The following is a 23,187-nucleotide window of genomic DNA, read 5'->3' as shown; positions in this document are numbered from 1 at the left end:
TTGCTGATGTCACTAACAGTTGTTTTAGGGTCTTTCTTTACAGCTGTCACAATGTTTCTGTCATCAACTGCAGATGTTTTCCATGATCTACCCGTTTGAGGTGTTACTTAGTACACCAGTGGTTTCTTTCTTCCTCAGGAGATTCCAAATGGTTGTACTTGCTATTGCCAGTGTTTGTGCAATGATTTGATTGATTTTTTTTCATCTTCTCAGATTCACAATTGCTTGTTTTTCACCCATAGACACCTCTCTGGTTTTCATGTTGGTTACACGTCTATAAATGCAGTCTGCACGGATCTGAAACTGAGCGCAGACATTCAGTGCTATTTATTGTTCGAATTGTCAATTAATACGACACACAAGGGCAACAAAACACAGCTGTCAGTCACATGTTCCAATACTTTTGGTAACATGAAAAATGGGTGGGTTCAAACAAAAGGTGCTATCTTCTAAGTTGTGTATCAGATCCAGATGAAAATACATGTAAATAAAAGCTGAAATGTTAATCTCTCATCTCATATTCATCTTTTGATGTCAAACCCAAATGTTAACAGTCTACAGCAAAAATAAAGGAATTGGCCTTACTGTTCCAATACTTTTGGAGGGCACTGTATGCATGTATATGGATGAGCTATGAGGAGTTTAGGAAATGAATGGGTGCAAAAGCAGAGACAGAATATCACATAGATATAAGCCAGCAGCTCCTCCCACTGATTCAGACGTCCCATATCCAGCTTCAGAACCCAGTTATTATGTGTCACTTGTGTTATAACAACAAATTTGGAAAATGTTTCTTCAACATGAATAAATGTGAATGTGGTTATTCAGGTGAAGGTGATTCTGGGAGAGGACAGGGAGGCCACAGGAGTCCTGCTCAGTATTGATGGTGAAGACGGCATTGTTAGAATGGAGCTGGATGAGCAACTAAAGATTCTCAATCTCCGCTTTCTTGGGAAATTGGAACTGTGAAGAACACCACGCTTTTAAACACATTTTGCTATTTGAATGCAGATGCTGCAGATTAGTCACTTTCAGTGAGCTTTGTTTTTTCTTCTGTTCACCATCTACATTGTGAAGTAACTGGCCTTTTATACTTGTTTGTTTGTTTTTTTACTTGAAGATTTTAGTGGATAGTCTATTTTCTGTTTCTTCTGTGGTGAGAAACATACTTTTTGGCAAACTGATTCCATGTCAAATAAAATGTGAACCATGAGTCCTCCAATCCATCCATCCTGAGTTTGCATGAAATATGTAATAGCTGATGGCTGTTCGTTTTAAACCTTTTATTGCCTGTCGGTGTTTAGAACATCGACCATAAAGAGGAATTCCAATTTTTTTATTCACTTTCGAGTGATTTGAGCTTCAGCAGATGAGAAAAACCACTCTGCACCACAAACGTTTATTCCACATCATGGTCCATTTCATTCTGAACCTTTAATGTCACTAACAATTGGTGCATATTGTGAGTGCATTAAAGGTCTTTCAAATCCCTTTAACCCCTGTGATTTGCATATTTCATTTTTTTTTTTTTAAATCGGCTCACTAATGGGAAAAAAATGCCCCAAGGTTAAATACTTTAGGATTTATATAACAGTTTTATTCAAACATATATGCATCATATGCGTCAACTGGAAAAGGATAGTCAAACATGAAAGCAGTGAAAGTATAGCTTCAGCTTCTTAGTTACAGGGTACATGAGGATTTTCGTAGTTAATTGGAACGTAAAAGATGGTGGTGTTCTTTGGACAGGGATGTCCTGTGCTGTTAGTCCAAGAAAATCCATCAAACTTTTGCTCTTGTTCTTGTTTGGGGCATCCAAGGGTTTGGTTCCTGAAGAGATGAATCTTCAGCTGGATCCATGCTTCACGACCCTAAAAATTAAGAGATAACATTTATGCTTTTGGGTTTAGATTTGATTGTAGGCTAATTACTTTATTTCTTATAATTTATTATTAAGCTGGGTATTAATAGCCTACAGATATTGCAGTCCTAGTTTATCTGAGTATATTTCCGGTATAATGCAATTTTTTGCTACCATAAGAAAGAACCTCTCGGAGAATACGTTAAATTTATACAGTGTTTTACAGCTGAATCATAACTTGTCTTTTGAACTATTCATTATAAGCACCGACTCATGAGAGTCACTGTTCATTGTTTGTGAATCAGACCACATGCGTGGTGTTGTTTTAACACGAAGACAACTCACAAGAGGCAGGTGTCATGCCAATCACATTCAAAAAAAGGCTAATTCATATTCCCAAAATATGAATATTATTTATTATCTAGTGCCATCTGCTGGACAGGAAGCAATGTACAAATGTGTTTTTAGGCCTACACTTAGGGATGTCGGGATCCTTCAGTTGACGATCACCATTAAACCTTGTATTTCTTTATATTCTTGATTGAATATAGTAAATATAATTTAACATTGAATTCTCTCACCTTGCTGTCCGTGACACATTGCAAATCATAGTTTTGTCCCAGCAGCGGGGTCAGAACACTGCGTATGTCGTCATGCTGCAGATAACATGATGTTAAGATTGATGAACTGTTGCTTCTCAAATGTATTAAATCCAAGACATTATGATACATAGCCAGTCCAATAAACTTACCTTGTATGACACATCACATGAGGTTTTGATTCCAGAGCTTTCCAAGATGCTACAAAAAATTAGCAGAAATTAACAGATGAGCTCATGATAAGATAATATCATGGTATATGTGCTAGTAACACCCACTTATCAATGTCAAAGAGTTTCCGGAGCTTGACTGCGGCCTGGAAATAAAGAAGTGGTGAACCCATGCTCTCCTCACAGCCTGCACACGTCCCATGTTTAATCCATTCCTCCCTCCTGCCAAACCAAATCAAATCAAGCTTCTTAGCAGTGAAAAATATGTCTGAGCTACTACCAGACATTGTTTAAAGTGCTCTATTTTCATTCTGTTTTGTATAATTCATACACTTTCTCATAAGTGCCTTTTGTCAATTATGTATAGTATTCAATGTGTATACTTTTTCACAGTCACGCTAAACCCTTGTTCGTGCGGATTTCTACTGGAATGACTGGATTTTGGTAAATGTGACCACCTTTATTATGGAAACTGTTATTGTCATTATGTGTCATTATTATGTTTCAGGTGGTGAGACATTTAATCACAAAATATCATAGTTTGTGTTTACCAGAAGTTGAAGAAGTGCTTTCCTTTTATTAACGATGGCCACAGCTGAGTGAGTTCAGGCTCAATTTCCTGAACATAAACATGTTACATTTTATGATTAGTATTTTAATCCGTCAGTCAATCAATTAAGTCAAGTCTGCTTTATTGTCAATTCTTCCACATGTACGGCACATACATACAGAGAATTGAAATTGCGTTACTCTCAGACCCTTGGTGCATACAGTTAACATTTAAGACACTGACAGTAGACGTTCAAATACAGATAAATACAGTTTAAACATATGTACATACAACTATACAGATATACAAAGGAGGACATTGAAGAAAAATAAAGAAAGAGATAGATAAAGTGGCATAAGGCACATGGCAGATAGAGTGCAAACCAGTTAAATAAAACAAAACTGTGTATATGTATAGAGTGTATATATATAGTGCAAGAGGAGCTTAACAGTCTGAGGACATTGTAGAAAAAAAAAAGAGATAAAGTGGCATAAGGCACATGGCAGAATAGATAGTGCAAACCAGTTAAATAAAACAAAACTGCAGATATGCGTAGTGCAAGAAGAGCTTATCAGTCTGTTAAAGTGACGAGAGCAGTCTTTTTATCAGACTATCCAATGAGGTAGTGATCAGTCCAATTCTGCACAAGTGACAGGTGCTCCTCCGCAGTCTCCTCCCTGATGGCAGCAGACTGAAGAAGCTGTGTGTCGGGTGGGTGGAATCACCTGCAATGCGGAGGGCTTTGCGGGTGAGACGGGTGCTGTAAATGTCCTGGAGGGAGGGGAGAGAGACACCAACGATCTTCTCAGCTGCTCTCACTATGCGTTGAAGTGACTTGCGGCAGGATGCGTTGCAAGCGCCATACCACACAATGATGCAGCTAGTCAGGATGCTCTCGATGGTGCCTCTGTAGAAGGTGCACATGATGGGGGCCGGGGCTCTGGCTCTTCTAAGTTTGCACAGGAAGTAGAGATGCTGCTGTGCTTTCTTGGCCAGTGCTACAGTGTTGTTAGTCCAGGAGAGGTCCTCAGTGATGTGCACACCCAGGAACTTGGTGCTGCTCACTCTGTCCACAGTCGCACCGTTGATGATCAGAGGGGCATGCTGAGTGTGTACTCTCCTGAAGTCAACAACAATCTCCTTCGTCTTCTCCACATTCAGACTTGATGTGGTGCATGACTAGCCGTTCAAAGCACTTCATAAGAATAGGAGTGAGTGCTATTGGACGGTAGTCATTGAAGCAGGATGGAGATGACTTCTTCGGGACTGGAATGATGGTGGTAGCTTTGAAGCATGTGGGGACAACGGCCTGATTTAGCAAGATGTTGAAAATGTCTGTGAAGACATCAGTGAGTTCCACTGCACAGTCTCTCAGTACACGCCCAGGAATGTTGTCAGGACCCGGAGCTTTGCGTGCATTGATCCTGCTGAGGGACCTCCTCACACTGTCCGGGGACAGCGTCATCACCTCGACGCCGGGAGGAGGTGTAGTCTTCTGTGCAGTTGTGCTGTTTTGTGCCTCAAAGCGAGCAAAGAAGGCATTCAGCTCATTCAGCAGGGGGATGGTGCTGTCACAGGTCTGTGGTGGGGGTTTGTAGTCCGTAATGGTCTGTATCCCCTGCCACAGGCTCCGAGTGTCTCTGCTGTCACTGAAACGATGGGCTATCCTCCTGGAGTACTGTCTCGTGGTTTCTCTGATGCCGCGGGAAAGGTTGGCCCTAGCTGTCTTCAGGCCCTCCTCATCTCCAGCTCTAAAGGCAGCGTTCCGAGCCTTCAGAAGTCTGTAGACCTCCCCTGTCATCCACGGCTTCTGGTTGGCCCTGACAGCGATAGACTTTGTGACCGTTACATCATCAATGCACTTGGTAATGTAGGCAGTGACAGTCTCTGAGTACTCTTGGAGTCAAAACAGTCTTGAAGTGCCTCTGACGACCCTTCCGGCCACACTTGTATCTGTTTGTGTATTGGTTTGATGGCTTTAACGAGCGGTCTGTATGCATGCATTAGCATGACAGTGATGTGCTCTGAGGCTCCGAGGTGGAGGGCCTTGTAAGCTCCTCTCTGGGTGGTGTAAACAAAGTCCAGAGTATTTTTTCCCCTTGTTGGAAAGTCTGTGTGTTGATGTATTTTTGTGAACACACTCTTTAAGTCTGCGTGATTGAAATCCCCAGCCAGGATGAGAAAAGCATCTGGATGGGCTGTCTGCTGCTCACTGGTGTGCTGGTACAGATCATTTAGTGCCTCACTCCTGTTGTTGTTGTTGGAGCTGGTAGGGATGTATACAGCAACGAGAAGTATAGCTGTATATTCCCTCGGTAGATAGAACGGCCGGCACTTAATAATCATAAACTCCACCAAGGGTGAGCAGTGTTTGCAGACCACAACAGCGTCGCGGCACCATGCATCATTGATGTAAACACAAAGCCCGCCGCCGCGGATCTTACCTCCCTCGACGAGAGCTCTGTCAGCTCGATAGCATGTTAGCTGGTCGAGCTGTATGGCGCAGTCCGGTACGCTGTTGTTAAGCCATGTTTCCGTAAACACAAAAACACAACAGTCTCTTACAGTCCTCTGAGTAGAGCGAAGTAGTCAGATGTAGTCCAGTTTATTTTCCAAAGAGCGTACGTTCGCCAGTATGATGGTGGGGATAGCTGGCTTGTGTAGGTTGGCCGCTAGCCTAGCTCGGAAACCTCCGCGCTTACCACTCTTCTGCTTCCTCTCACGCCGCTTGTAGCGCCTCCGCTGTGGGCGAGATGCAGTAGTGGGGGTCGGTGATGGAGTAGGCTGTCGGAGCAGACCGAGGTCCCGCAGCTCTTCGGCGTGCGCGGAGTTTAACTCTAAAAATGTGATTCTGCCGACATCGAGCAGAAACTCACGACTGTATGCGCGCTTAAAGACAGGTAACTTAGACGTGATGAAGATGCACAAAAACAGTGCGACTTACAAGACAAAAAACACGAAAATACCGTTCAGTCAGGAGAGAGAGAAGCCGCTGCGTCTGTGCGCGCCGCCATGTTGCCTATTATATTAAACACATAAACAACAATACAAACAAACAAACAGTGGATGCATGAAGATTTTTTACCTGAAGATGCGAATGATATATCGGCCAACAGTCACAGCAGTGCCCAGTACGTATAGGCCTAAATTTCATTTGAAAATTTCAAAATAAAGAAATTAACAATAATGTTAGAAATAATAAAAGAAAGACCAATCAAAAATACAGAGTGTTAGTTTTCAGATGAGCGGGAATGGGAACAACAGCCATTGAATTACTCACCATAGGCCATGGATGGTCCAGTTTTGAACAGTCTGTGGTATTTTGCAATTGGTTTTGTTGTTAATACCCTGTGGGAGGACAGGAAAAAAGAAGACTGGTCATGTAAAGCAGAAGTAATATGAAAGACAGAGATCACAACTTGTTTTAAATGAAGCACTGATATCAATATCAATTGCTTCATATAAGACAGACTGCAATAGAGTCTTGTGTAAAGTTTACTAGCACTGTTGTAATATCTAGAATATAAAGACATACTATACAGAAACTCCCAGGCCATTGAAGAGTGAGATACATACAAGTCCAGTTGCATGAGCTGAAAATGAAAAAAACAGTTCTTTTTCTTTCTATTTGCTGTACCTATCTCTTATTCAAATTCTGTGCAGCCCTGCATTTCTGTTTAATTACATTCTTTTATTGTCTATTTAATTGTGTTCATTTGCAGTATTTAAAGCAATAGTTCACCCAAAAATGAAATAGTGTTTCTTCATCTGAAAAGGTCTGGAAAAATTTAGCATTGAATCACTTCTCACAGAACAGCTGTAAATAAATATATCAGTGGATTTTGATGTGAAAGGACAACAGGAGAAGGACTTTTTAAAGGAGGAAGCTTTATTGTGAATTATAGACTGGTATTTTTTTCACAAGCGTAGTTTAAAATGCTAAAACGTCTTAAATGATAGATTTGTTTATTATAAATATGCGGCTTTTCACTTCACAAGATATTAATTGATGGAGTCTTGCTGATTACTGTAATGTTTTATCAGCTGTTTGGACTCTCATTCTGACGGCACCCATTCACTGCAGAGGATTCATTGGTGAGCAAGTGATAATGCTAAAATGTAATGCTAAATTTTCCCAAATCTGTTACAATGAATTAAATAAATTCACCAAATTTTCATTTTGGGGTGAACTATTCCTTTAAATATTGAGATAAAATACTGCTGGTCTCTGCTAGTCAATAACTTATGGTGATTTATTAATTAAAGAATATTTGAATGATTGTGTCTTACTGCCTCGTGACAGCTCCAGAACAGTTTCCATTATCATACGTGAGGACCCAACCAGTGAGCAGAGCAGCAGTGCAGGCCCAGAGGATGTGCTTATCTGAAACAACACAGCACAATTAAAGCAAAATCTATGAATTCAAAACAACTGCAGTATGACTTCAGAAATTAGGTTCTATATAGCTCTTGGAAATGTGTATATATACAGGTCCTTCTCAAAACATTAGCATATTGTGATAAAGTTCATTATTTTCTGTAATGTACTGATAAACATTAGACTTTCATATATTTTAGATTCATTACAACACAACTGAAGTAGTTCAAGCCTTTTATTGTTTTAATATTGATCATTTTGGCATACAGCTCATGAAAACCCAAAATTCCTATCTCAAAAAATTAGCATATCATGAAAAGGTTCTCTAAACGAGCTATTAACCTAATCATCTGAATCAACTAATTAACTCTAAACACCTGCAAAAGATTCCTGAGGCTTTTAAAAACTCCCAGCCTGGTTCATTACTCAAAACCGCAATCATGGGTAAGACTGCCGACCTGACTGCTGTCCAGAAGGCCATCATTGACACCCTCAAGCAAGAGGGTAAGACACAGAAAGAAATTTCTGAACGAATAGGCTGTTCCCAGAGTGCTGTATCAAGGCACCTCAGTGGGAAGTCTGTGGGAAGGAAAAAGTGTGGCAGAAAACGCAGCACAACGAGAAGAGGTGACCGGACCCTGAGGAAGATTGTGGAGAAGGACCGATTCCAGACCTTGGGGGACCTGCGGAAGCAGTGGACTGAGTCTGGAGTAGAAACATCCAGAGCCACCGTGTACAGGTGTGTGCAGGAAATGGGCTACAGGTGCCGCATTCCCCAGGTCAAGCCACTTTTGAACCAGAAACAGCGGCAGAAGCGCCTGACCTGGGCTACAGAGAAGCAGCACTGGACTGTTGCTCAGTGGTCTAAAGTACTTTTTTCGGATGAAAGCAAATTTTGCATGTCATTCGGAAATCAAGGTGCCAGAGTCTGGAGGAAGACTGGGGAGAGGGAAATGCCTGAAGTCCAGTGTCAAGTACCCACAGTCAGTGATGCTGGTGTTGGTCCACTGTGTTTTATCAAGGGCAGGGTCAATGCAGCTAGCTATCAGGAGATTTTGGAGCACTTCATGCTTCCATCTGCTGAAAAGCTTTATGGAGATGAAGATTTCATTTTTCAGCACGACCTAGCACCTGCTCACAGTGCCAAAACCACTGGTAAATGGTTTACTGACCATGGTATTACTGTGCTCAATTGGCCTGCCAACTCTCCTGACCTGAACCCCATAGAGAATCTGTGGGATATTGTGAAGAGAAAGTTGAGACGCAAGACCCAACACTCTGGATGAGCTTAAGGCCGCTATCGAAGCATCCTGGGCCTCCATAACACCTCAGCAGTGCCACAGGCTGATTGCCTCCATGCCACACCGCATTGAAGCAGTCATTTCTGCAAAAGGATTCCCGACCAAGTATTGAGTGCATAACTGAACATAATTATTTGAAGGTTGACTTTTTTTTTTGTATTAAAAACACTTTTCTTTTATTGGTCGGATGAAATATGCTAATTTTTTGAGATAGGAATTTTGGGTTTTCATGAGCTGTATGCCAAAATCATCAATATTAAAACAATAAAAGGCTTGACCTACTTCAGTTGTGTTGTAATGAATCTAAAATATATGAAAGTATAATGTTTATCAGTACATTACAGAAAATAATGAACTTTATCACAATATGCAAATTTTTTGAGAAGGACCTGTGTATATATAACTAGAATTATATAAATAATTACCGTAGCTCATGTTGATCCTCTAGTTCTGAGCTCCAGTGACAGAGTGTCAGCATCAGTTTCCTTTCCCCGGGTCTAATGCAGAAGGGAAACATAGTGAATGTTCTTTATTTACATGCCTGAGAAAAAGGAAGTGATCCTGCCATGCATTATGATTAGGAAGAGACTGGGGAGAATGTGAAAACCACCTGTGCAGTCTTAAATAATTGTGGCAATTGAAAAATTATGTAACATGCAAGATGTTAATGATAATACAGTACCCTTTAAATAATACAGTACCCTTTAATGCCGTAGTTTTAGCTCCATATATGAAAAAAAGACAATGTTCTGTAACCCACTTAAGGGTGAACAGGCTGAAATGGCTCATTTCTTTTAATCAAATAAAACAAAACAATCATTTTATATTGTTTAGCCAACTTTGAAAAAATAATTACCTTGAACTAAACATGTTTTTTATTAAATATGCACACAGTGGAATGTTACATAACGTGTTATATATTACTTCACAAAGCAAAATGTCACTTAAAATTGCCTTTGAAAGATGTTAACCAATCAAATGCTATAGAACACAGATTTAATTAAAAAAAAAGTTATTTTTGTCACTAATTAATTTAAATGCTTATTTGTCTTTGTTAATATTGTAAGAAAGATTTATCTGTTGTAGAAACTATGACCCACATTCTTGAGAATGTCAGAATTCGGGACAGTTATGAATTGTGTCGATAGTAAATAATTTTTAACTTTAGGTGTTAGCAGTGACCTTTGAACAGGCTCTATTCATGACAAAATACAAGTATAGTTTAAGACATTTTACGGTATTATGCTTCAAAGACAAACATTACAATATGCTTAGTAAATTTGAAAAATGACAAGCTGTGAGCTTGGCTGTTCAGAGAGATCTTTCCCCTCCTGACTGCCTGGCTCTGGTTCAAAAGCTCTACAATATGTGTGTGTGTCCTTGTAAGGGCCCCGACTAGGCAAGAATCAACAAGCTCAACAGATAGCAGCGTTGGACATGAGGCATTTACTGGTAAATCCACTGCTGTTCTTCTTTATTCTTCCATAGTCTGTGATATAACAGCTGTAGATGTGTTATCAGGAAGAATCTACTCCTAAAATACTTATGAAACAGGAACTGTGCCACAATACTCTATCGTACTGCAAACATTGCTTGGGAAAGCTGGTTATTAGATGGTAATCTTGTATTTGATGTGAACAGATTTCAAATTTGGTTGTTGTTAAGTTTGAAACACTGATAGCTGCTGTGGGTTTTGAATGACTGACTGCCTTAAATGACCTCTAAAGAAAACACTGTCATCTGATACAGAAACTCTGTTTTAAAAAACCTAATCAGAAATCATTTTTAGTACTCTACAGGGAATCAAACAGTCAGAGGTTTGCTTGTAAATTTCTTGAGTTGAATGCGTTTTTAATATGAAATGGACACAACTGTTTGTTAAATGGACACTGAGGAGGTCATGTCACCATTAGCCTCTCCACATTTAGCATGCCTACATGCAGAAAACACACACACACACACTGGTGGAGAGTGAAGTAAAAAGGGCGGGACGTTCTTAGCCCAACCCACCAGTGTGTATTACGATCTGATTGGTTTGCTCCAGGTGCTGGTGAGCAGCAATTGGCTAAAACCACAACTTATTTCTGCACCACATGAGCTGGGTTGACCTTCAGAACCATAAAATGTTACATTCCTTTCACATGTTTTCTTCTACTTAACTTACTTGAAATATAGCAAAGATAATCAAAATATTCAGGTGTGGAGTTAGTCTTCTATTTGTGGTCTGTGAGTCCCAAAAATATACTTAACCCTGACTTAGGTTGATATTTCAATTTCCTAATCTAATGAGAAATACAAACAAAACTGACATTAATTTAAAAGGGGTCCTATTATGCTCTTTTACAAAGTCTTGATTTTGTTTTGGGGGTGTACTAAAACATGCTCTCATGCTTGGTGATGGCATTATTTTTCTCATAATTTACATTACATTTACATTTATGCATTTAGCAGACGCTTTTATCCAAAGCGACTTACATTGCATTCAAGTTACAGTTTTTACATTTTATCAGCTCTTGCTTTCCCTGGGAATCGAACCCATGACCTTGGCGTTGCTAGCGCCATGCTCTACTATTTGAGCTACAGGAAAGCCTAAAAAAGCCTAAAATTATTACAATACCTTTCTCCCCAGCCCAAGTAGGGATCGCTGCAGCCCACAAGATCCAGGGGGCGTGATTGGATCCACATCTAGGGGTGGAGATTGGTAGGTTTAGGGGTGGAGATGGGTGGGTTTACGGATCAGGGGGTGGAGATGGGTAGGTTTAGGTATATGTAAGGTGGGAGGAGTTGGATCTGGATCCAACCAAGCCCCCTGGATCTTGAGGGCTGCAGCGAGACACTCCTCCCCCAGCCTGGCACAAAGGACTCGATTAGTTCCGGGTTTGATGAAGGTCCGCCTTCCAAAAAACAAAATGTGTTGTGATTGGTTAGCTGTCCCAGTGCGTTGTGATTGGCGAACAGCGTAGCCGGTGTTTCAGTACTGTCCCGCCCCTTGACAAAGCAGCAAGCCATATCAATTCACATAGACAAATTATATCTATGTCAATTCAGACCCCGAGAATACTGAACAAGAGGATCGCGCAGAACCTTTGCACGAACGGATATTGCAAGACATATTAAAGTGGTAACGTTATATATATATATATATATATATATATATATATATATATATATATATATATATATATATATATATATATATATATATATATATATATATATATATATATATATATACACAACGTTTTTATTTTTGGATAAATCACGTTTTAGATAGGATGTCAACAACAGCTTAAAAATAACTGCATTGACTATGTACAGATAAGTACAACGGTAATATGTATTATGTTTATTGTTCTTAAATTCTAATATTATAACATGAATTGCAGTGAAACTGTTATACAGTTGAATTTATTTATACCATAGTCCCACAGACTTACTCTATTTGTGGCGGCATATATATGCAAATTAATTCTCTGCCAGCGGGAGGCACTGTTGGAGTAGAAATCGAGATTTCGATCTCTACTTTGTGTAAGGCTGTACACAAAGCAGAGCTCTGCTCACAAATGCTGCTTTATCAGACATTACAGGTCAGATGAAAATGATTTCCATAATTTTCTGAAAACAGTCGGTTTCCATCAGAAATACAGTGATATAAAAACACCCGCACGCTTTCGATTTTGACACTTGCAGTGCTCAACCAATTCTCCCCACCCACCAACCATTCGAATTTCAATAGGCGGGATTTATATTTGTGATGTCACAAATACAGGAAAACAACTTTGTAGTCCAAACGAGCCGTTCGTTGTAGTTCTTGAAAAGGGATTGTTTAAAAACTAAATATCTCCCTTTGAAGTGACTTTGAGATTTGTAACTTTGTAGATCTTTTTATGCCCAAACATACACACTACACACTGGCTAAAATTCAAAAAGTGAAAAAGCATAATAGGACCCCTTTAATGGTAAAAGCCATGTGTGCGACAGATGTTTTAGAAGCTACAAACATGTTGCTAGCATGTTTTAGCACATCACTTGCATTTTTTGTTGCTATTTTTAATGTGATTCTAGCATGTTTTAGCATTTTGTTAGCATGCTGCTACCATGTTTTAGCTTCCATTTTAGAATGCGGCTAAGATATTTTAGCATGGAACTAGCCTGTTTTAGCACATTTGCAATTGTTTGTTTATAGAATGAATGTTTAATAGACATGACTGAACATCACTGAATGAAACTTTGGTTATTTCAGAGTGTTCCCCGGCTAGCCTCAAGGGCTTTCAGCACAACGGTCCGGCAAATGAAAAACAAGGTGCCTGACAAACAGAAGGTTTTCCTGGTAAGAAGAATTTCAGACTGAAAATGTATTAATCTGTTTAGATGACGTGTGTACTGTGCTCTGATTTATATTTGCACATTTCAGGGGTTAAATATAATTGATCATTCACTCGATAATCTTTATTTAAAACTTTTAAAAAAAATTTTTTACAGTGTGTATGACTTACTTTCCACTGCGGAAACATAAAAGAAGACATTTTAAATACTGGTAACCAACCAGTTTCAGTTCTCATTGACTTCCGTTGTAAGTTATGTACAAAAAAGACAACAGAAATCGAAACTGGTTACCATGTAAAATAAATAAATTATTAATTAAGAATATATTATCATATTAATTGCTAATCACTGTATAATAAATAATATATACGACCTTTATAAGTTTGGCGTTTGGTCTCGTATTGTATCGCATATCTTGTCAGTGTCTGCACTTGCTTGGCCATTTTTAGTGATAAACAGGAAAGTGGGTCCAAGCGCCAGCTGAAGACAGTGTAAAGAAATAATCTTTAAGAGAAGCAGTCTATCAGCGGAAGTTAAAAACAGTTCGTAAGTGTATTTACTTGTCTTAGTGTATAGCGCATTTGCCGTTGCTAGGAAACGCTTTGTTTACTGTGTTGAGAGTTGCTGAAATCGCGTTTGGTCTCGTATTGTATCGCATATCTTGTCAGTGTCTGCACTTGCTTGGCCATTTTTAGTGATAAACAGGAAAGTGGGTCCAGCTGAATTGTAATAGTGATTTGTTTGACGGGTATAAAAAAAAAGGTTATTATACCGCGGCAGCGGTCGCGGCAGCCCTCGTGTAAAGCCCGAAGAGTGTAAAGACCATCGACTCTACCGTGCGACTCCACCGGACAGGGACATCGGAAGAGGACATAAGTATCGATTTTTAATTATCATCATTCCTACTACTTGTTTCACTTCTGTTTCAGTTTATATAGCCTATTCTTACTATGTGTTTCCAGATCACTACCATCACTACCACTCGCAAACCACGCATCACACACTGTAGACGGCGCAATCCTATCAACCTGCGCACTTTGCCTATGTCTGCTAATACATTATTTTCTTTTTCTATTGGTCTCTGGAATTGTCAGTCTGCTGTCAACAAAGCTGATTTCATTACTTCCATTACTAGTCATTCAACGTTAAACCTCTTGGCCCTGACAGAGACCTGGATCAAACCAGAGGACAATGTTACACCTGCAGCACTCTCCAATAATTTCTCCTTTTCCCACACCCCCCGTTTGACTGGAAGAGGTGGAGGTACTGGTCTGCTCATCTCTAATAATTGGACATTTACTCCTTTACCATCTCTGAGTATCAACAACTCTTTTGAATCACATTCGGTTACTATTACCTACCCTCTAAAAATCCATTTTGTAGTTGTTTATCGTCCTCCAGGATCACTAGGTAATTTTGTGGAAGAATTAGATTTATTGCTCTCAACCTTTCCTCAGGATGGTACTCCCTTTGTCTTACTTGGAGACTTCAACATCCACCTAGATAAACCTCAGGCTGCAGACTTCCACACTCTGCTTGCGTCTTTTGATCTCAAGAGAGTGCTAACTACGGCTACTCACAAATCAGGGAACCAACTGGACCTTATTTACACACGGCACTGCTCCACTGATAATGTGCTGGTTACTCCACTGCACACCTCAGATCACTTCCTCCTTACTCTTAACCTCAACATGATTCCTGACACATCACATATCCCTCCACATGTCAATTTTCGACGTAACTTGCGTTCACTCTCACCCTCCCGGCTATCTGCTATGGTTTCATCTTCGCTTCCTCCCCATAAACAGTTATCCTCTCTTGATGCTAACAGTGCTACTGATACTTTCTGTTCCACTCTGACGTCTTGTTTAGATACTTTCTGCCCCTTTTCATCCAAGCCAGCCCGTAGTACCCCTTCTGCCCCTTGGCTATCTGATGTTCTCCAAAAACATCGTTCTAAACTCAGGGCTGCAGAAAGGGTATGGCGCAAATCACAAAATCCTACTGACCTTAATTTATATCGATCACTCCTCTCTGACTTCTCTGCTAATGTTTCCACTGCTAAAAGGACATACTATCATGACAAAATTAACAACTCACCTAACTCTCGCATGCTATTTAAAACATTTTCCTCCCTCCTTTGTCCTCCTCCTCCCCCTCCTTCATCATCTCTAACAGCTGATGACTTTGCCACATTCTTCATTAATAAAATTACAAACCTCACTGCACAATTTTCCACACCACAATCTATCAAACATATCTTACCAGCAAACATACACTCGTTCACATCCTTCTCTCCACTCTCTGAGGCAGAAGTCTCTAAACTCATCCTTTCCAGTCATCCTACTACCTGTCCGCTTGATCCTATTCCATCTCATCTCCTTCAAGCCATTTCACCTGCAGTCGTACCTGCACTCACTCACATCGTTAACACATCCCTTCACACTGGAATTTTTCCCTCTGCATTTAAACAGGCTCGTATAACTCCACTTCTTAAAAAACCCACTCTTAACCCAACTCTTTTTGGGAACTATAGACCGGTTTCCCTTCTTCCTTTCATTGCAAAAACACTTGAACGAGTTGTGTTCAACCAAGTCTCTGTCTTTCTCACACAGAACAACCTCCTGGACAGTAACCAATCTGGCTTCAGAAGTGGACATTCGACCGAAACTGCCTTGCTTTCTGTTGTTGAAGCCCTAAGACTTGCAAGAGCGGCTGACAAATCTTCATTACTCATCTTGCTAGATTTGTCTGCTGCTTTTGATACAGTCAACCATCAGATCCTCTTGTCAACCCTATTGAGAAAGGGCTTCTCAGGAACCGCACTCCAGTGGTTTGAGTCTTACCTCTCTGATAGGTCCTTCAAAGTATCTTGGAGAGGTGAGGTATCCAAGTCGCAACATCTAGCTACTGGGGTGCCTCAGGGCTCAGTTCTTGGACCACTTCTCTTTTCTGTCTACATGGCATCACTAGGTTCTGTCATTCAGAAACATGGCTTTTCATATCACTGCTATGCTGATGACACTCAACTCTACCTCTCATTCCATCCTGATGATCCGACGATAGCTGCTCGCATCTCAGCGTGTCTATCAGACATTTCTTGCTGGATGATGGACCATCACCTTCAACTCAACCTAGCTAAGACAGAACTGCTTGTAATTTCAGCTAACCCATCGCTTCATCACAATCTCAGCTTCCAGTTAGGCTCATCTACCATAACTCCTTCAAAAACAGCCAGAAACCTTGGAGTTGTGATTGATGATAAGCTGAATTTCTCAGACCACATTGTTAAAACTGCCCGGTCCTGCAGATTTGCATTATATAATATTAAGAAGATCAGGCCCTTTCTCTCGGAACATGCAACGCAACTCCTTGTTCAGGCTCTTGTTCTGTCCAGACTTGACTATTGCAATGCTCTCTTGGCAGGTCTTCCAGCCAATTCTATTAAACCTCTACAATTAATCCAAAATGCCGCTGCAAGATTAATCTTTAATGAGCCGAAAAGAACGCACGTCACGCCTCTGTTCATCAATTTGCACTGGCTACCAATAGCTGCTCGCATTAAATTCAAGGCATTAATGTTTGCCTACAGAACCACCACTGGCTCTGCACCCCTTTACCTAAATTCTTTACTTCAGACTTATGTGCCCTCTAGAAGCTTGCGTTCTTCAAGTGAACAACGAATTATTGTACCATCCCAAAAACACAGAAAAACACTTTCAAGGACTTTTTCATTAACTGTTCCCATCTGGTGGAATGACCTGCCCAACTCGATCCGAGCAGCCGAATCCTTACCCATCTTCAAGAAACGGCTAAAAACTCATCTGTTCCATCTTTACTTGACCCTCTAACTCTAGCACTATCTATTCTAATTGTATTTTATCTATGTCTTTTTATTAAAAAATAACAACAATAATAATAATAATTATCTGTACTGCGTTAGGCTAACCAAGACTTGTAATAGCACTTGCACGTTGTTGCTCTTTTGTTGGTTTTGATTGCTTCTTATGTCCTCATTTGTAAGTCGCTTTGGATAAAAGCGTCTGCTAAATGACTAAATAAATAAATAAATAAATAAGTTATTACTAGTTTAGAATAAATAACTTATAAATATATATTATTTATTATAAAACTAATTAATCAAATAAATCAATAAAGAACGATTAATTATTAATAATGTTATTCTTTGTGAATCTTATATGAAGAAACATTATATTGTATCTGCAAAGATTACTTTCACACAACAAAAACAACTTTTAAGTTAATACAACTATACAAATTTTATGTTGCATTGTGGCCATATATTGCAGGAATAACATCTCCTTTTATTTATCTACACTTACAGGAGGATAACGGTCTGCCAGTCCACATTAAAGGAGGCTCCACTGATGTCCTTCTGTACCGTTTGACCATGACCATCACATTAGCAGGTACTAAACCCTTCTGGCCAATCTTTTTTTTTCATTAAGGTTTATAAAATGTACATACCAGTATTAAAAGAAGTCTTCTCTCTCTTTGTGGCTCTCTTTAGGCACCGGCTTTTCCTTTTACTGGTTGCTGTTGGCCTGTATGCCGAAAAGCAAAGCATGATAACTTTAAAACTGCATGATGCTGTACAAATCTATTTCATTTCAAAAACCTTAAACAATAAAACACATATATGAAACACGAATACATTAAATCTTTACTGTTTACGTCTTTACTGTAACTTTTGATCAATTTAATGCATCCTGGCTCAATAAAAGTATTAACGTCATCCAAAATCTTACTAACTTAAAACTTTTGAATGGTAGTGTATGACTGAAATGAATCAACAATACGCTTTTGGTGCCACCTAGTGCCTACAGCATAACATAATTTATAGGTTGCTCAAATGCATTCAAAAATGATTTGTGATCTTGCTGCTTAATACATTTCAAACTGAAACAAAAACTGCTTATCGAATTGGTCTTGAGCCAACAATTTTTAAAAACTTTGGTACAAAAAGATACCAAAACAATACTTTGATTATTGTGCAAAATTATTTAATTTCATTTTTAAAAGTCAGTTACATTTCATACAAAGATGAAAAAAGCCCTTTTTTAGTGGTTTTGGTACAGCATGCATAAGTGCAGTACAGTGAGATAGCCATTCTTCTCACTTGAAGGTAAAATTGCATGAAGCATTGCTGAATTGAAAAAAAAATATTTTTTTAGATGTAAATGACAGAAAAAAAAACAGTTTTTATCAGGATTCGGGATAAATTTACATACATTAAGAAAAATCTAAGGAAAGCATCATGCAACTGAGATGCTAAAACAAACTCTACAGAGATGAAAGTGTACACATCTAATAAACTCGGGAAATCTTATCTTGAGATTGTCACACTTCACAGAGAGGAAAAAACAAACAACCATTAGGAGAAATTAAAATTAAAATATTGTGAAAAGGTTAATTTTTTTATTGTAACATTTCAAAAATGTAAAGTTTCATATAGTCTAGATTCATTACATGTAAAGTAAAACATTTCACAAGTTTTTTTGTTTTAATTTTGATGATTAAACCTTACAGCTGATGAAAGTCAAAAATCCAGTATCTCAAAATATTAGAATATTTCCTAAGATCAATCAAAAAAAGGATTTGCAAAACAGAAAAGTTCTTTAAAGTATGTTCATTTCTGCACTCAATACTTGGTCGGGGCTCCTTTAGCACAAACTCCAGCATCAGTGAGGAATGGCATGGAAGCGATCAGCCTGTGGGTCTGCTGAGGCACTACTGAGCCTTCAGCTCGTCTGTATTGTTGAATCGACTGTTTCTCATCTTTTATCTTGAAAATATCCCATAGATTTCATATGGGGTTCAGGTCAGGCATGTTAGCTGGCCAATCAAGCACTGTAATATCATGGTCAGCAAACCACTTGCAAGTGGTTTTGGCAGTGTGGCCAGGTGCTAAAGTCCTGCTGGAAAAGGAAATCAGCATCTCCATAAAGCTCGTCAGTAGATGGAAGCATAAAGTGCTCGAAAATCTCCTGGTAGACGGCTGCATTGACTCTGGACTTGATAAAACACAATGGACCAACACCAGCAGACGTCACGGCACCCCAAATCATCACTGACTTCAGAAACTTCACACTGGACTTCAAGCAGCTTGGGTTCTGTGCCTCTCCAGTCTTCCTCCAGACGTTGATTTCCAATTGAAATGCAAAATTTACTTTTATCTGAAAAGAGGACGTTGGACCACTGAGCAACAGTCCAGTTCTTTTTCTCCACAGCCCAGGTAAGATGCTTCTGACGTTGTCTCTGGTTCAGAAGTGGCTTGGTAGCTCTTTTCCTGAAGACGTCTGAGCGTGGTGACTCTTGATGCGCTTCAGTCCACTCCTTGTGAAGCTCTCACAAGTGTTTGAATCAGCTTTGCTTGACAGTATTCTCAAGCTTGCAGTCATCCCTGTTGCTTGTGCACCTTTTCTTACCCAAATTCTTCCAGTCAACTTTGCATTTAATATGCTTTGATAGAGCACTCTGTAAACAGCCACACCTTTCAGTAATGACCCTCTGTGACTTACCCTCTTTGTTCAGGGCGTCAATGTTCGTCTTCTGGATCATTGCCAAGTCAGCAGTCTTCCCCATTATTGTGGTTTCAAAGAACAAGAGATACCCAGAATTTCTACTGTAGGGATGGTCATTAATTGAAACTCAAATGTAAATATTCTAATATTTTGATACTGATTTTTGACTTTCATGAGCTGTAAGCTCTAATCATCAAAATTAAAACAAAAAACTTATGAAATGTTTTACTTTACATGTAATGAATCCATAATATATGAAAGTTTCACTTTTTGAAATAAGTTACAATGAAAAAATTTACTTTTTCACGATATTCTAATTTTTTGAGATGCACCTGCATGGTGACATATGACAATTCAACACTTTGCATTCTGAACATTATTACAACCTCTTTCCAGCTAATTATAATTATATACAAAATTAACCAATCAATTCAGTAAAATTCATTCATTATCAAGAAACAGAATGCAAAAATCTACATGGGTCGGCAAGATTTTAATATCTTCTGTTCAACGAGGATGCATTTCTTTAATTAAAACTAAAACAGTAATAATGTGAAATATTATAATTTAAAATAACTGTTTTCATTTGAATACATTTTAAAATTCCTGTGATAGCCAAATTTTCAGCAGCCATTTTCAGTGTCACATGATCCTTCATAATTCATTCTAAAATGCAGATATGATACTCAAGAATCATTTCTTATTATTATCAGCAATAATAATAATCATTAATTCATTAATGACAGCTTTCATTATTCTTTGCTGAAAAGAAGGTTCAATTCATTTGAAACACAAATCTTTTGTAACATAATTATTGTCTTTGCTGTCAGTTTAGATTAATTTAAGGCATCCTGGCTGAATAAAAATCTTCCTGACCCAACACTACTTTGGTAAACTTTATATTATTTATGCAGTTTATATAATGTGCAGTTATGCAGACATTACCAGTGTATTAAATTCCTGTTAGACAGACAAACATTGATCCCATCATACTGTCCTTGGCATTTCGGACATCCCTTCCATTTTCTGAGGCTTGGAGATAGAGGCGTATAAGGTTGGTGTATCAGCTTTCCCATGATGCTCTAGTCTAGCGCAAGAAGCGAATGCTCATCTTGTGGTCAATGTTGACCTTCTCCAGAGACTAAAACAGGTTAGCAGTCATATTCCATCAACATTATAACGTGCTTTTATCAAACATCATGAATGCAGAATTTTAGGTGATACCTTACAGAACTCATCAAAAGATATTGCGTCATCACGGTCTAGATCTGCTTCCTGTATAGTACGGTCTGCTATGCTCTCCAGCTGCTCCTCTGTCACCTGCATCCCCAGCATGGCCCGGAGAACCTGTCAGTGATCAGCCTGCTGTCAGTCTTATTCAGCGTGTGAGAAAACAGCTGAAAACATGAATGAAGAAGAAAGTGACCTTTAAAAGCTCATCTCTGGAAATCTTGCCATCCTTGTCTTGGTCATACAACTGAAATGCAACTACAGGAATGAAGAACCAGGCGAGATTTAAAGGAACAAGGTAATTTCAACTCAAATCAATATCTCATGCCCATTTATTTATTTATTTGGCGAATAGCAGTATAATATGCAGGATATTGTTCAGTCAGTAGGTCATTATCATGAAATAAACCCTTTCAGGGTGTCCTTTATTCTGTGATAATGGCTGTCTGAATGTAAATTATCACTAAAGTAACATCGCCCATTCTATTACTGACTGGATGTGGTTTATCTACAGTCTACAGTCTATCTACAGAGTAAAAGCAAAAGCAAACATACATTTGAGTTTGTTGCTCCTGCTATTGGTGGGTTCAGGAGAATTGGGCTCTTTGGGTCGGTCCTTGTCAACGGGCCGGAAATGAGCCAGGATTTTCACAAAAGTGTGGAAGTCCACCGTTTCCTTCCTGAGATTAACATTATTATTTATGACGTCAAGACACAATGGTTGGTTGTTTTTGATTTTGGTTACCGAGAAAGACCTTTTTGAGAAATGTAATTTCCTGATCATTGTGCAGCTTATAATTGTCAAAAACCACTAACTTAGACTGGAAAGAGTGTTTGACCTAAATGCGAATCGGCTAACCACCATTGTAGTTTTTATGAGTCATTTAGGGGTGAGGTTATCTATATATATATATATATATATATATATATATATATATATATATATATATATATATATATATATATATATATATATATATATATATATATATATATATATTGGCATAGAAAAACATTAAACAGACTGTTCAGGACTTGCTAAAGAGTTTTATGTTAGAATCCAATATTCAAGACTTCAATTACTGAACATCAATTATTTTCACTCTCCTAAAGTTTGTAGCTCATGCCAAGCAAGATTCATTGCCCTGGGGAGAAGGCACCTATTATTCTGTCTCCTATGGGGTTCATTGCCAACTCCTTTATGGCTCCAAAATCCTGGGGACTATGAGAATGAGACAAGATGCATGGGTTAATACTTACGTAATTACAAAATACATCGCTCTCATCATGGATAAGACATCAGTCTCACCAGAGATGACCTCGTCCTTCTTTATCCAGAGCTTTGAAGCGATCATGGAGGTGAATAATGTGGGCAGGCGAGACTGGAAAGGAGAAATCACATTAATAATGAAAATGTTTCACTGAAGCCCTGCAGAATCATGACTCAACAAACGAGTTCAAGTGGACCATAATCAATTCTCCTCTGCAACCAGCTTCATTTAAATTAATTAGTGCATTTTTATTTTTAAATTCTTCAACATGTACATTTTTTTGTGCAATAAATTTGAGTAACATTGGTTTGTAACTGGAAAGTAAATTCTCACAAACGAAACAACACCTTTCACTGTCAATCTAGGACAGTTTTAGTTCATGCAAACCGAATTTGTACTCGATACTTTTATCTTAGTGACCATACGCCTGAGAGTTACAAGTAAAAACGGCAACAAATGTGCGAGAAAATGTTATTCTATATCGTTGTTTACTCGTTCAATCGCGACAACAACAACAAGCCAGTAACAAAACACAATGTCACTCACAGCCCGTCTCTTGCATCAACACCTCGACGTTTGGGATTTTTAATAGGGTGGAGTTCGTCGAACCCATTTTATACAGTTATATATCGACAGCTTTCAAACATTTAGCCCATATCCAGAAAACCTGGGAGCAAAAAAAAATATGAAATCTGATTTTAAACGCTGATAAATGTTCGCATAGGCCGTTGCTTTTTCTTGTGTTGAATAATACACGTTTTGTTTCCACAGCTTACACCGCCCACTACACGAATGAAATCTGATTCTTTTGAGTCGAATCTTTTTTAATGACTCCGTCTGAGCGGGTGAATGATTCATTTATGAATTGAACTGAATCACTTCGAACGTCCTACTTGTAATGAGCCGTAATGGACTAATTTCCAATTGTTAAAAATAAAACGAACTGGAAATGTATG

The 23,187-nt window shown here is 38.8% G+C and overlaps 4 protein-coding genes across 12 annotated transcripts in view; 2 read left to right on the top strand and 2 right to left on the bottom strand.

The window, feature by feature from the left end:
* LOC306854265 (transcription elongation factor SPT5) overlaps positions 1-1,638 on the top strand; it is a 42,059-nt gene extending 40,421 nt beyond the window's left edge. For all 7 annotated transcript variants that reach the window (XM_079392133.1, XM_079392137.1, XM_079392131.1 and 4 more), the window contains one exon: positions 829-1,638. In XM_079392133.1, the coding sequence (XP_079248259.1) occupies positions 829-969 (141 nt within the window). In that variant the 3' untranslated portion in view covers positions 970-1,638. The remainder of the gene's footprint in view (positions 1-828) is intronic.
* Positions 1,579-20,931, bottom strand: LOC306854266 (ribonuclease T2-like). 2 transcript variants are annotated; one of them, XM_079392138.1, is made up of 12 exons: positions 20,676-20,931; positions 17,674-17,750; positions 9,285-9,356; positions 7,471-7,564; positions 6,716-6,773; positions 6,461-6,528; positions 6,266-6,323; positions 3,182-3,249; positions 2,739-2,852; positions 2,613-2,661; positions 2,443-2,517; positions 1,579-1,871 (listed from the first exon to the last, which is right to left on the bottom strand). In XM_079392138.1, exons 3-12 carry the CDS (start codon positions 9,292-9,294, stop codon positions 1,680-1,682), a joined length of 786 nt encoding a protein of 261 aa, XP_079248264.1. In that variant the 5' UTR covers positions 9,295-9,356; positions 17,674-17,750; positions 20,676-20,931; the 3' UTR covers positions 1,579-1,679. The 2 variants fall into 2 exon arrangements, with proteins under 2 accessions (XP_079248264.1, XP_079248265.1); XM_079392139.1 differs by lacking the exons at positions 3,182-3,249; positions 6,716-6,773; positions 7,471-7,564; ... (1 more) ...; positions 17,674-17,750; positions 20,676-20,931 and having other exon boundaries at positions 6,461-6,706.
* LOC306854269 (cytochrome c oxidase subunit 7A2, mitochondrial-like) lies at positions 10,197-18,534 on the top strand. The gene is made up of 4 exons (XM_079392143.1): positions 10,197-10,311; positions 13,103-13,189; positions 17,531-17,615; positions 17,717-18,534. The coding sequence occupies exons 1-4, from the start codon at positions 10,297-10,299 to the stop codon at positions 17,773-17,775; spliced, it is 246 nt and encodes an 81-aa protein (XP_079248269.1). The 5' UTR covers positions 10,197-10,296; the 3' UTR covers positions 17,776-18,534.
* LOC306854268 (calcineurin B homologous protein 1-like) lies at positions 20,747-23,019 on the bottom strand. Of its 2 annotated transcripts, XM_079392142.1 has the most exons (6): positions 22,778-23,019; positions 22,221-22,342; positions 21,516-21,640; positions 21,157-21,218; positions 20,960-21,077; positions 20,747-20,871 (listed from the first exon to the last, which is right to left on the bottom strand). In XM_079392142.1, exons 2-6 carry the CDS (start codon positions 22,313-22,315, stop codon positions 20,849-20,851), a joined length of 423 nt encoding a protein of 140 aa, XP_079248268.1. In that variant the 5' UTR covers positions 22,316-22,342; positions 22,778-23,019; the 3' UTR covers positions 20,747-20,848. The 2 variants fall into 2 exon arrangements, with proteins under 2 accessions (XP_079248268.1, XP_079248267.1); XM_079392141.1 differs by having other exon boundaries at positions 20,794-21,077.
* Positions 23,020-23,187: the final 168 nt, after the last annotated feature.

Source organism: Barbus barbus, assembly GCF_936440315.1.
Source record: "Barbus barbus genome assembly, chromosome: 34".
NCBI classification, from domain to species: Eukaryota; Metazoa; Chordata; class Actinopteri; order Cypriniformes; family Cyprinidae; genus Barbus; species Barbus barbus.
The sequence above is the reverse complement of the archived record's forward strand: the minus strand, read 5'-3'. Positions and strand labels throughout refer to the sequence as shown.

Excerpts from the sequence above, each read along its gene's own strand:
- LOC306854268 (XM_079392141.1), bottom strand. The coding sequence starts at position 22,315 with ATGATCGCTTCAAAGCTCTGGATAAAGAAGGACGAGGTCATCTCTGGT. Across the intron at positions 21,641-22,220 it reads GCGATGTATTTTGTAATTAC|GAAGGAAACGGTGGACTTCC; the intron begins GTAAGTATTAAC and ends TGTTAATCTCAG. Across the intron at positions 21,078-21,156 it reads CCAGAGATGAGCTTTTAAAG|GTTCTCCGGGCCATGCTGGG; the intron begins GTCACTTTCTTC and ends GATCACTGACAG.
- LOC306854266 (XM_079392138.1), bottom strand. Across the intron at positions 6,774-7,470 it reads TCTGGAGCTGTCACGAGGCA|CTCATGCAACTGGACTTGTA; the intron begins GTAAGACACAAT and ends TTTCATTTTCAG. Across the intron at positions 2,518-2,612 it reads CATGTGATGTGTCATACAAG|CATGACGACATACGCAGTGT; the intron begins GTAAGTTTATTG and ends TGTTATCTGCAG.
- LOC306854269 (XM_079392143.1), top strand. Across the intron at positions 13,190-17,530 it reads ACAAACAGAAGGTTTTCCTG|GAGGATAACGGTCTGCCAGT; the intron begins GTAAGAAGAATT and ends CTACACTTACAG. Across the intron at positions 17,616-17,716 it reads CATGACCATCACATTAGCAG|GCACCGGCTTTTCCTTTTAC; the intron begins GTACTAAACCCT and ends GGCTCTCTTTAG.